General features: G+C 42.1%; 2 protein-coding genes across 3 annotated transcripts in view; one reads left to right on the plus strand and one right to left on the minus strand.

Annotated features, from left to right (window-relative positions):
- Positions 1 to 7998, minus strand: part of LOC306997685 (NLR family CARD domain-containing protein 3-like) — a 377651-nt gene extending 369653 nt beyond the window's left edge. The window contains exon 1 of the mRNA XM_079611058.1: positions 4610 to 7998. Within this exon, the coding sequence (XP_079467184.1) occupies positions 4610 to 7496 (2887 nt within the window). The 5' untranslated portion in view covers positions 7497 to 7998. The remainder of the gene's footprint in view (positions 1 to 4609) is intronic.
- map4k1 (mitogen-activated protein kinase kinase kinase kinase 1) overlaps positions 1 to 12500 on the plus strand; it is a 61737-nt gene that overhangs the window by 10526 nt on the left and 38711 nt on the right. For both annotated transcript variants that reach the window (XM_079611059.1, XM_079611060.1), the window contains exons 2-4: positions 2515 to 2572; positions 2831 to 2921; positions 9016 to 9080. In XM_079611059.1, the coding sequence (XP_079467185.1) occupies positions 2515 to 2572; positions 2831 to 2921; positions 9016 to 9080 (214 nt within the window). The remainder of the gene's footprint in view (positions 1 to 2514; positions 2573 to 2830; positions 2922 to 9015; positions 9081 to 12500) is intronic.

A 12500-nucleotide genomic window follows, 5' to 3' on the forward strand; every position in this document is an offset into this window, starting at 1 on the left:
ATGTTCACGATTTTGCTGCATTCACTCACAAAAATACATGTTTTATATATTTACGGTAGGACATTTACTAAATATCTTAATGGATCATTATCTTTTCTTAAAGGGATACTTCACCTCTATAAAGATGAATGTGTATTTAAAATTAGTCATTTATGTAGTAGAAATGTGAAATTATTTTAGAATTTGGAGCCTTCTAGACTGAGAAAAGCCAGAAAATGTATTTGTGGCTCATGTGGATGAAAGACAACAACTCCCAGAATGCACTTGCTTCGCTGCCCTACGAGGCCACACCTAAGAGCTACCGGTAGGAGCGCAGTTAAACAACAAGGCTAGGCTACTAGTGAGTCTCCGTGAGTCTGCCCGGGATGTCGAGACGGCCCAAAATGTCCGTGATTCGGCTTTTGCGTTCTACAGTCGCCGTTCAACATGTTTACTGCGGCGAGCAGGACGAGACTGATGGCCGCGGGAGAACGACATGAGGCCGGTGGCGGGATTACTGATGAGCGGCACCTACATTCAGATTCACCAATCGGGATGAATTCAGTCAGATTGAAACTAAAGGTGTGCGTGTAAACAATGAATGGCGACTGCAGAAAGCAAAAGCCGGGGCATTTTGGGCGATCTCGACGGCCGGGAAAAAGAGGATGGTCACCGCTACTACTCCGCTTTCTCCACAGAACAAGAGCCTGTTAGCTTAGCTTTCAAATAAAAGATGGCTGACACTATTTGTACATTCTGTGAGTGAGATCCTCCCCTCTATGCGGATCTAGCGCCTTCTACTGGCTGTAGTCTCTAGCCTCTGGCCAAAAAATCCCTCGATGAGGCAAAATGGCGATTTTTGTGTCATCTGAGGATTTTTTACAGACAAAAAATACGTAAATCTCTCGTCTCAGGGGGATATGAGGCGAGGAAAGCACGGTAATTTGAAAATACTACAGGTTTTCTACTGATACAAAGCTTAATGCTAAATCCTGAAGTGTCTCTTTAATATCCTATTGATTTTTGGCATAAAAGAAAAAGGGATAATTTTGACCCATACAATGTATAGTTGGCTATTGCCACAGATATACCCGTGCGGCTCCAGACTGGTTTTGTGGTCCAGGGTCACAAATGTAAAAAAATGTATGCGTTTTGGCCGTTCATTTACACGACAGCGGCGTTTTGGCTGAAAACGTAAACTTTTTCACGTAGAGCACGTTCGCAAATGCACACTTCAAAAACTACGTGTTAAATCTCTTGACAAACTAAAAAACGTAAATGACATTTGACATATTCTGAATATAAGATATGATTGTACTGAATGTCAGCTTGCTTATTTTGCTCAAAATAAGGTTTTATTGAGTCCACACATCATTAACACTAGAGACTCTTCTTCTAACCACAGGAGATCTGTCGCTCACACACACAACTCTGCGATGCTTATTGCGAATGTTCGTTGGAACGATGGTTTCGGGAAACACCGACTCGTTGAACTATGGTGACAATGACGGAACTTGCGACCACAATTGGCTAACAATGCTCTCGGGAAACACACCTCAGATTATGAAGAACAGAACCCGTCTGTCATCCACGGGATTAACCCATGTTTGTTGAGCTCATGTCCAGTGACTGTTGTCAAGCTGGAAGAGAGCTAAAGCTTTCCTTAAAGGGATAGTTCACCCAGAAATTTAAATTCTGTCAGTAATGACTGTCCCTGAATGTTGTTCAACCCCGTCAGACTTTCGTCCATTTTCTGAACACAAATTAAAGGTTAAATCTGAGAGCTGTCTCACTCCTATAGGCTTCTATTGTCATTGAAACTTGCCGGCCCAGAAAGTTAGTAAAGACAATGTGACCAAGTCCAAGTGACTACAGTGGCTCAACCTTAAGTTCATCAAGCGACCAGAATACTTTTTGTATTCGTTCTGACGTACAACCCAGAAGCGCCCTTCTGTTGCCACTGATAGACCTCAAAAGTCTTAAAGAAGAGCCAGATCTCTCAGTTATTAATGGATGTCTTATAGTTTTCTGCCTGCTAAGTATGAGGTTATGATGCAAAACCCTGGCCAGCATTTTATACATATTGGCTGTGTTGGCCAACTCCTCAGTCATAACAACAGACTTCTCATGGATGTCCTGGGCCGTTCCCAGGGTCAAAGTCAAGCAACAGATTGTAATTGACCAGTTTGCAAAAATAACCCTGTCCAAAAATAACCCTGTCCACGCCTTGCATATTTTTCACTGCGTGTCTTTAGTAAATACTGACAGTGGGGTTTTTTTTTTATTCCAAAATAGGGTTTGCGCTGGCGCAAGCTGTTAGTAAATATGGCCATAAAAAGTGATTTTGACAATGTAAAGTGTGTGTGTGTGTGTGTGTGTGTGTGTGTGTGTGTGTGTGTGTGTGTGTGTGTGTGTGTGTAGGGCAAGGGTTAGTCTAAGGGGATAAGTTGTACAGTATATGAATCATTATGTCTATGGAAAGTCCCTATAAAACATGAAAACTCAATGTGTGTGTGTGTATGTGTGTGTTTTCAGGCACGTAATAAACAGAATGGAGAATTGGCAGCCATTAAAATCATCAAAATGGAGCCTGGTAAGACCTGCGTCCAGCACTGACCACTAAACCGTCCGGTATCACACAATTATATACTGAAAATACTCAAACTCAGTTCCTGAAGGGCCACAGCCCTGTAGAGTTCAGCTCCAGCTTTAATTAAACACGTGTGATCCAGCTAATCAAGGTGTTCAGGATCACTAGAAACTTCTGAGCTGGAGCGTTTGGTCCTCCAGGAGCTGAGTTTGAGAACACTACTTTAAATCATGTCCAACACTGTCTGTTTGTCTTCAACAGAGGACGATTTCTCAGTTATCCAGCAAGAGATTGTGATGGTGAAGAGCTGTAAACACGGCAACATTGTGGCGTATCACGGCAGTTACATCAGGTGAGAGATTAAACTACACTGGAAACAAGGACTTGTTGGGGAATGGCAACAGAAGAGGCTTTAATAACCTTTTCATAGTTCCTAGACCTATTGGTAAAGTTGTAAATCTGTCTAAATGTCAGCGTGTTCGCACCGCAGGAACTATGAACGATTTCAGTTCAAGGAACTAATTTGGAGGAACTAGTTTACTCCTCCTTCAGAGTCGGGTCTGAACCAGCGCTATAGGAACTATCCTTGATGTTAGTGTTCGCTGATTGGCCGAACGCACGAAACACCAGCACCCGCCATTTAAAAAAAGGCCGTGTAAACATACAGATTATAGCCTATATATTTACTCCAGAAACGAACTCTACGAACATGTAAAACAGTGATCGATGAGCCTGTAACGAGGTTCGTTGTTATTGGAAGAAGGAGGCGGGAACTGGCAAACATTCAAATATTTCAATAAATAAACAAATACAAAAATGAAAGTATAAGCCAGCAGTCCCTCGCGGACGACTGCTGGCCACACAAAACAGAAAGAAAACACAAGTCCAGGCCTGGTCCTCTCTCGACCTCCACTGTCGTCGCTCCTCCTTTATGCTTCCGCTCCTCCGTGAGAGATACGAGACCGGTGCGTTGCGCACGTGTCGCTCATTATAATCACGCCACCGGCCTCGCGCCGTTCTCTCACGTCCCTCGACCTCGTCCTGCTCGCCACAAAGCCACTTAACCTTTACGCGGAGTGAGGAGAAAATCAAACGCGACTTTGAGGGGAGCAAGAGAAACATGATTATGTATTTCTGCTCAGCTAGCAACACATATGAAAAGGTATTAGCGTATGCCGTGTGGTTGATGTCCAGTCTACTTTCTATGTATAACAGTTCAATATAATAATGTATTGGATAGATCGTGAACTAATGAACTCAGAGAAGTGCTGTGTGCTCAAAAATAAAAGTCACAACAACAAGCTTGGCTTACGTCACTTCAGAGTTCCTACTGGCGGTGTGAACGCAACCGGGAAACGTTCCTAAGGGAGCCATTCGTTCTCGGGAAACACCCTGGCGGCGAGTTCCTATAACTGCCCGGAGCGAAAGCCCTTATGATGCTCTCTGATGTTTAAGTTCTCTTAACTATTGTCTTACCAATTGACCGTTCGCAAAGACCCGCCCCCCTTAGTTACTGTCGCTATGTCCGACAAGCCACGCCTCTCTCACGCCACACCATGTTCTCACGCAGTGAAAAACACATCGCGGAGCAGAGAGACACTGACACACTGACAGACACAGACCCGGATACTTTTCGGATACTTTTCGGATACTTTTGATATTAAACATATTAAACGTCTCAACTTTCAAATTTGGTCATTTTTTTAAAGAAATGTAAACAATAAATACCGTTTTGTGGCTCTTTAATGTGTCTGACAGATCGCTCAGTTAAAGCCGCTCGTGAACCGATCATCTCTTCCTTCTAGTTTACATTTACATTACATTTACATTTAGTCATTTAGCAGACGCCTTTATCCAAAGCGACTTACAACTGAGGACTACAACAAGCGAGTCATCGTGAAGAAGCAAAAATAACGCAAGAAGTGCTCAAAATACAAAGTTCTGGAATTGCTCAGAGTAGCATAAGCCAAAACAAGGGAGGGTAAAGGAGAGTTTTTTTTTTTTTTTTTTTTTTTTTTTTTTTATATGTCAAGTGCTCACGGAAGAGATGAGTTTTCAGTTGTCTTTTGAATGTGGTCAGGGATTCTGCATTCCGGACGAGGGTAGGGAGATCATTCCACCAGCAAGGAACCGTGAATGAGAATGTTCTGGAGAGTGATTTTGTGGCTCTCTGTGATGGTACCACGAGCCGTCGCTCATTGACCGATCGCAGGCTTCTGGTAGGGATGTAGACTCGTAGGAGCGAGTGAAAGTAGGAGGGAGCTGAGCCTGTGGTCGATCTGTAAGCAAGCGTCAATGCCTTGAACTTGATGCGAGCAGCGAGTGGTAGCCAGTGCAGAGAGATGAACAGAGGAGTGACGTGGGCCCTTTTGGGCTCGTTGAAGACAAGACGGGCTGCAGCATTCTGGATCATTTGTAGAGGTTTAATTGCACATGATGGAAGACCAGCCAGGAGAGCATTGCAGTAATCAAGCCTAGAGATAACCAAGGCCTGGGCGAGAAGTTGTGTTGCATGCTCAGTTAGGAAGGGCCTGATCTTCCTGATGTTGTGCAGTGCAAACCTGCATGATCGAGCTGTCTTTGTGATGTGGTCTGTGAAGGTCAGATGCTCATCAAATGTTACTCCAAGGTTTCGGACCGACCTTGATGGGGTGATTAAAGTTGAATCTAGCTGGATAGTGAAGTCGTGCTGTAGGGACGGATTGGCAGGGAGGACGAGAAGCTCAGTCTTTGCCAGGTTGAGCTGCAGGTGATGTTCCTTCATCCACGCCGAGATGTCCGCCAGACAGCTTGAGATACGTGTAGCTACTGTGGGATCATCAGGTGGAAATGAGAGGTAGAGCTGGGTGTCATCAGCATAGCAATGGTAAGAGAAGCCATGTGCCTGTATGATGGGTCCCAGTGATGTGGTGTAAATGGAGAAGAGGAGCGGTCCAAGAACTGAACCCTGAGGAACCCCTGTAGTCAGTTGATGTTCTTTGGATACCTTGCCACTCCATGCGACCCTGAAGGACCTACCTGTGAGATAGGACTCAAACCAGTGGAGAGGAGTTCCTGTGATGCCCAGTGATGAGAGGGTGGACAGGAGGATCTGATGATTCACAGTGTCGAAGGCAGCAGACAGATCCAGGAGAATGAGAACTGATGATTTGGAGGCAGCTTTTGCCATCCGTAGGGCTTCTGTGACTGACAGCAATGCAGTCTCGGTTGAATGCCCTTTCTTGAAGCCAGATTGGTTTACGTCTAGTTGGTTGGTCAGAGAGAGGAAGGATGTTACTTGGTTGAAGGCAACTCGTTCAAGTGTTTTCGCAATGAACGGTAGGAGAGAGACAGGTCTGTAATTCTCTAAGAGTGATGTGTTTAATGTGGGTTTCTTAAGCAGTGGAGTTACCCGAGCCTGCTTGAATGCTGTAGGAAAAGTGCCAGTGTGGAGGGATGAGTTGATGATGTGTGTGAGTGCTGGTAGAAGTGTGGGAGAAATGGCTTGTAGAAGGTGTGAGGGGATGGGATCTAGAGGGCAGGTGGTGGGGTGACTGGAGAGGAGAAGTTTAGATACTTCTTCCTCGGTCAGTGGAGAGAATGAGGAGAGAAGGTGTTTCGGATTGGGAGGGGTTGGACTGGGTTCCTGTGTGTGTGGAGTTGAGAACTGACTGCTGATGGTTGTTGTTTTGTTGGTGAAGAAGTTGGCAAAATCATCAGCAGTTAAAGAGGAGGTGGGTGGTGGTGGAGGTGGACAGAGGAGAGAGTTGAATGTCTTGAAAAGAGTTCGTGTGTTAGCGGTGCTGTTGATCTTGTTGTGAAAATAAGAAGATTTTGCAGCATGAACATCAGCAGAAAAGGAAGAGAGCAGAGATTGATACATACTAAGGTCAGTTGTGTCTTTTGATTTGCGCCATTTCCTCTCTGTTGCCCTGAGTTTAGTCCGGTGATCACGAAGAACCTCAGATAACCAGGGGTTAGAGGGAGTAGTACGTGCTGGCCTGGAGGAGATAGGGCAGATATTGTCTAAAGAAGAAGTTAAAGTGTAGCATAAAGTATCTGTTGCGGTATTAACATCCAGAGATGAGAAGTGTGAGTGTGAGGGAAGAGAAGATGACACAGCAGAGGAGAGATGGGAGGGAGAGAGTGAGCGCAGGTTTCGTCTGAAAGTAGCTGGTAGGGGGGTTGGTGGAGCATGGGTAGTGAGTTGTAGATTGAATGTAATGAGGAAATGATCAGAAACATGGAGAGGTTTCACCAAAATGTTGTCTGTGATGCAGTTGCGTGTGTAAACCAGGTCCAGTTGGTTGCCTGATTTGTGAGTACCTGAGGTGGTGAGCCGTTTGAGATCGAATGAGGCTAGGAGAGAGATGAAGTCTGTTGCATTCGGCTTCTCTAGATGAATGTTGAAATCACCGAAGACTACAAGTGGGGTGCCATCCTCAGGGAAAGAAGACAGCAGCACATCCAGCTCATCTACAAAGCTTCCCAGTTGACCTGGGGGGCGATATATGACTACAATATGGATCTTAATGGGAGTTGTAAGAGTAATAGCATGATATTCAAACGAGTAGTTATTGCAGAGAGAAGAGAGAGTTGAGTAATTCCAATTGTTAGAAATGAGAAGACCTGTGCCCCCACCCCTCCCAGACTGGCGAGGAGTGTGAGAGAAGGAGAAGTTGTTCGAGAGAGCAGTCGGGGTTGCTGAGTCTTCTGGACGAATCCAGGTCTCAGTTAAGCCTAAAATATTAAGAGTAGAGTGAGATGCAAAGGCTGGAATGAAGTCAGCTTTGTTGACTGCTGACTGACAGTTCCATAGACCCATAGAAATGGAGAGAGGTGTGTGAGAGGATGGGAGAATGGGACGCAGATTAGCAGTATTGCGCTGCCTTCTGTGCGTGATGAGAGAGCGTCGTCGAGAGACAACAGGAATGTATTGAAAGCACATATTTAGTAGGGAAATACTATACCAGTGTGAAAGGAAGAGGGAGAATAGGATACTTTAGTGCCTTTTAGGTGTCCTTGCTCGGTGGAGTCGCGCAGGTAGAGTCGATTGTCTTTACCCGAGTCGGTCTTCACACGAGGAGAGCTGAACGCTTCCGCTGACGCTTCCGCGACAGCGCGCACACTACAGAAATATAGTGCTTTCAAACGCCTGAGTGAGGACAGCTGCTATTCCAGGCAATTAGCACAGGCAAATCAAATAATCCGAAAATGGGAGAAAATCGAAACTGCCTCTATGAACAGCTACACTTAAGTGCTATAAAATTTAAACTGCAATAGCCCACTTCTCAGACGCGGCTGTGATATAAAGTAGTCACGCGTCTAATTAAAATACAGATTTGTGTGAAGGAAAAAATGTACAATAACCACAGAATCGAAAATAGCCCTACTTTCTGGAAAATAATACACTAAACAACAAGAGAACTGAATATTAAGAAAAAACCACTTGCGCTCTCGTTCGTTCTACACGCAGACTGACGCTCGTCTAGTTCATTTATAGCATCAAATAAACATGAATGAACATCAGAAGGAATGTTGTTTTAACCGCGGAAAGTGGACAAAATGGCGGATGGCGAAGTATGATTGGTCAGATCACCTGTCAATCAAGCTCCCTGCGAAAGTCACTTTATCAGTCTATGTGAGCTAAACTGTGGAGTTTGTCGTGTTGATTTTAGACACCAAGTTTTGGTCATTTTAGTGCATTTCAAAGCAACACTAAAGAACATTTTTTGTTTCCAAACTCGTTTCAGTGGTTCATCAAGTCGTAACAGGGTGAACGGCACTCCTGCCTCCGCTTTGCGGTCCTTTATCTGCTATAACCACACTAAGTAAGTTTGCCAGATCGTGTCTGTAGTTCGAATGAGACATAAGAAAACTACAAATTTGGCTTCCTTTACGTCAAGCGTTACTATAGTCATTATTTTGTTTTTCTTCGTTTCTGATGTCGCAATACATCATACTTTCATGAAATCATGCATCATACTAACTCTACCTTGCCTGTGGACGTCGTTCATTCCAGAGCCGGCGCTGGATAAACAGTGAGTGTGTGTGCGACGGAAGCTGCGGTAAGCTACATTATTTACGACAGCGCTAATGGACAATTCCGCTTCCAACCTGTAGGGCGACCGCAGAGGAAAAGTGCTTTAGTGTTGCTTTAAATGTGAAATTAACTGATGTGCCAAGTTGATAGTCGGTTAGGAGAACTGTGTACTCGAAAAATGTACATTAGTATTGAGATATGTGTCCTAGCGATTGTAAAACACTCTAAAGACCAGATAACTTTGAATAAACGTTTTGAAGAATGTTTGTTCATATCTTTTGAGAGAACCTTGCCAGAACATTTCCTGTCAGCTGTGTAGTATTCAGTATTTATTTACTTTTAAATTTAGCTTAAAAAACTCTTTAAATGAAGACAACAGACGGATGGATGTAAACACGAGTGTAAATGATAAACTGTGTTGTAGGATGAATAAACTGTGGATCTGTATGGAGTATTGCGGTGGAGGATCTCTGCAAGACATTTACCACGGTAAAGAGGATCTGTCGTCTCTCTCTCCCACACACACACACACACACACACACACACACAAGACTTGGTTTCCTGTTTTTAAGGTCATAAAAATATCTTCTATCTTTCAAAGCCTTAAGGTCACTCTCTAAAAACAGCACTGAACACCACAGTGTCTGATATCTTTTTTTTTTTTTTTTTATTATCTTTTTATTTAGAAAGGCAAAATCCCATCACATACATTAATTACAACCTTAGTCGTTCAAGTACATTGGTTAAGATGAAGCCAGGAAGTTTTGCCCCTCTGAATTTTCCTTTTACGGACCACTACTTATTTCAGTTAGGAACAATAACAAAGCAGAACGGAACCGGGATGCGCACCACCTCTGGTTATTAAAACATCACTTAAATAAAGGGCAGGTCTACACAAAGCACAAGTACAGTCAAATGAAATCAGATCTGATTGGTTTTACATACTCAGTCCATTTGGTCCAAATCTTGTAAAATTTTTCTTTTTCAATTTTGAGGGAAAAGGATATCTTTTCCATAACATAAATCTCATAGACAATTTCAATCCATTCATCAATGGTGGGTGGATCTGCTTTTAACCACTTCCTCGTAACAGATTTCTTACTGGCTGCCAATAATATCAGCAGCAACTTTTTATCATTGATATTCCATGTTTCGAACCCTAGATTGCCCAAATACACAGTTTCACAGTTGAATGGAATGTTTACATTAAATACATTGTTTATATGTTTGTGGATCTCTACCCAGTAAGGTCTAATTGTCTGGCAATTCCAAAAAATATGGAAGTGGTTGGCTCCATTAGATCCGCAAAGTCTCCAACAGGCATCCCCGTTACCCTGGTATCTTTTCTGATTGGGTGTGATAAAGAATCTTGCAATGTTTTTCCAGCAGAACTCCCGCCATGTGTTTGACCCGGTTGATAACCATTGTAGTTGGCAAATTTTCCCCCAGCCCTCCTGTGTGATTGTCACTTTCATTTCCCTTTCCCATTTCTTCCTTATGTAATCTGTGCTCTCTTGTTTAGATAGTTGTATGGCATTGTATAAATTGGAGATAATTTTGTTGCTTGGTCTGGGTTTAATTAATGATAGAAATACTTTCAGGAACCCTGACTCATCTATTCCTAACACCCCTTTAAGATTTTTATTAAAATAATGTCTCACTTGCAGGTACCTAAAAAAATCATCTTTTCCCAATCCATAATCTTTCTGTAGGGTTTCAAAACTCTGGAATTTCCCTTTGTGAATAAATGAATGATAAGTGGTTAAACCTTTTGAGATCCATATCTTAAATCTGCCATCGATCTTGTTTGGTGCAAAATCTGAATCATAGGCACACCATCTCATCATTTTAGATGCTTCTCCTAATCTGCAAGTTTTGACTATTGTCTGCCAGGATTTCAGAGAGCTGCTTGTTATAGAATCGTCCGGGATTTCCTGGTCTTCTAGTAATTTGTTATCACTTAGTAGGGCTGTCATTGGGATTCTGTTTAACATCATATTTTCTATTTCTTTCCATGTCGCAGTGTATGTTGGCGAACACAGACAGACTAAAGGTCTCAATTGGGCTGCATGGTAGTAATCTTGTAGACAAGGAAGGCCCATTCCACCCTTCTCTTTTCTTAATTGCAGTGTCTTAAATTTAATTCTGGCCTTTTTCCCTTGCCACAAATACCTTGCTATCAATCTGTCCCATTCTAAGAATTGCTTAGGTGGTATTTTGACTGGCAGACACTGGAAAAGGTATAGTAACCGTGGAAGAATATTCATCCTGATTGAATCTATCCTAGAGCTTAAACTTAAAAATGGAATAACATTCCATCTATGTATATCAGATTTTATCTTTGAATTTAACGGGCCATAATTGATGTTGTACAATCTTGTGAAGTCCCTAGGTAATAAAACACCCAGATATTTAATGGATTCAGCATCCCATTTCCAATTGTACATGGCCTTAATTGAGGATGGTGGGTCATAGTTAAATTTTAATATTTGAGTTTTGTTTATATTAATTTTGTAACCCGAAATGGAACCAAATTCCTCTAGTAATTTCATCAATTTTGGGAGTGTCTGAGTAGGTTGTGTTATACTTATCAATAAATCATCAGCAAATAGGGCCAGTTTTTGTTCCCCAGGTTCCATTATTACCCCCTTTATATCTGACCTCTGCCTAATCAGTTGACTCATGGGTTCTATAAACAAGGCAAAGAGGAGCGGCGACGCACAACACCCTTGTCTCGTTCCTCTTTCCAGAACGAATGAACTTGTTAGACCTCCATTAATTTTGATTCTAGCCGTTGGTTTGTTGTATAGAGCTGCAATTGTGTCAATAATAATCGTATGGAAACCAAATTTTGAAAGTACTTTATATAAAAATGACCACCTCACCGAGTCGAATGCTTTCTCTGCATCCAAACTCAATATCAGTGTCTCCAGTTTTTGTTGTGTGATTTGTCTCATAACGTGCAGTGTTTTCCTGATGTTGTCTTGGGTCTGTCTTTGTCTGACAAAGCCAGTTTGGTCCTTGTGTATTAATATTGGTAATATCGGTTCTATTCTTTTAGATAATATGGAAGTGAATAGTTTATAGTCATTATTTAAAAGACTTATAGGACGATAATTCCCACAATCCAATTGGTCTTTCCCCTCTTTAGGTATGACCGAGATCATTGCCTCCCTCCATGAGGGGGGGATATTTTTGTTTTCTAAAACCCAATTAAACGTTTTTAATAATGTTGGAATTAATTGATCTTGCATTGTTTTGTACCATTCTGTGGAAAAACCATCAGTCCCAGGAGACTTCCCCCCTTTCATTCTCCTGATTGCTGATTGAATTTCTTCTTTTGTTATTTTAGATATTAATTTTTCATTTTGTTCCTCAGTGATCTGTGGGAGATTAATTTGGGCCAGAAAGGCATCGATCTGATTGTCGTTGCTTATCTGTGGTTGGGAATATAATGTTTTATAGTATTTTAGGAAGCATTTCTGGATTTTTTCCAGACTAGTTTCTATTTCATTTGTTGCGGAGTTTCTTATTTTGTGTATAGTTCTATCCGCTTGTTGTTTTCTTAACCTATACGATAAAAGTTTCAGTGATTTCCCACCTACCTCATAGTATTGTTGCTTTGTGAAGAGGAGTTTTTTTTGAATTTCCTGAGTATTTATTTCATCTATTTCTTTTTTTAGTTTTTTAATCTTATGTTTGTTCTCCTCTTTGAGAGACTTTGCGTGTTCTTTCTGTAGTCTCTGCAAATCTTCCTCCAATTTTTTTAGTTTTATTCCCTTGATTTTTTTCTCATATGAGGATATGGCTATTATTTTGCCCCTAATCACCGCTTTTAATGCATCCCAGAGAAAAGGTGGGGTCACTTCTTCGTTATCATTAATATCCAAGTAAAACTGAATTTCTTTT

Source organism: Phoxinus phoxinus (genome assembly GCF_949152265.1).
Source record: "Phoxinus phoxinus genome assembly, chromosome: 4".
NCBI classification, from domain to species: Eukaryota; Metazoa; Chordata; class Actinopteri; order Cypriniformes; family Leuciscidae; genus Phoxinus; species Phoxinus phoxinus.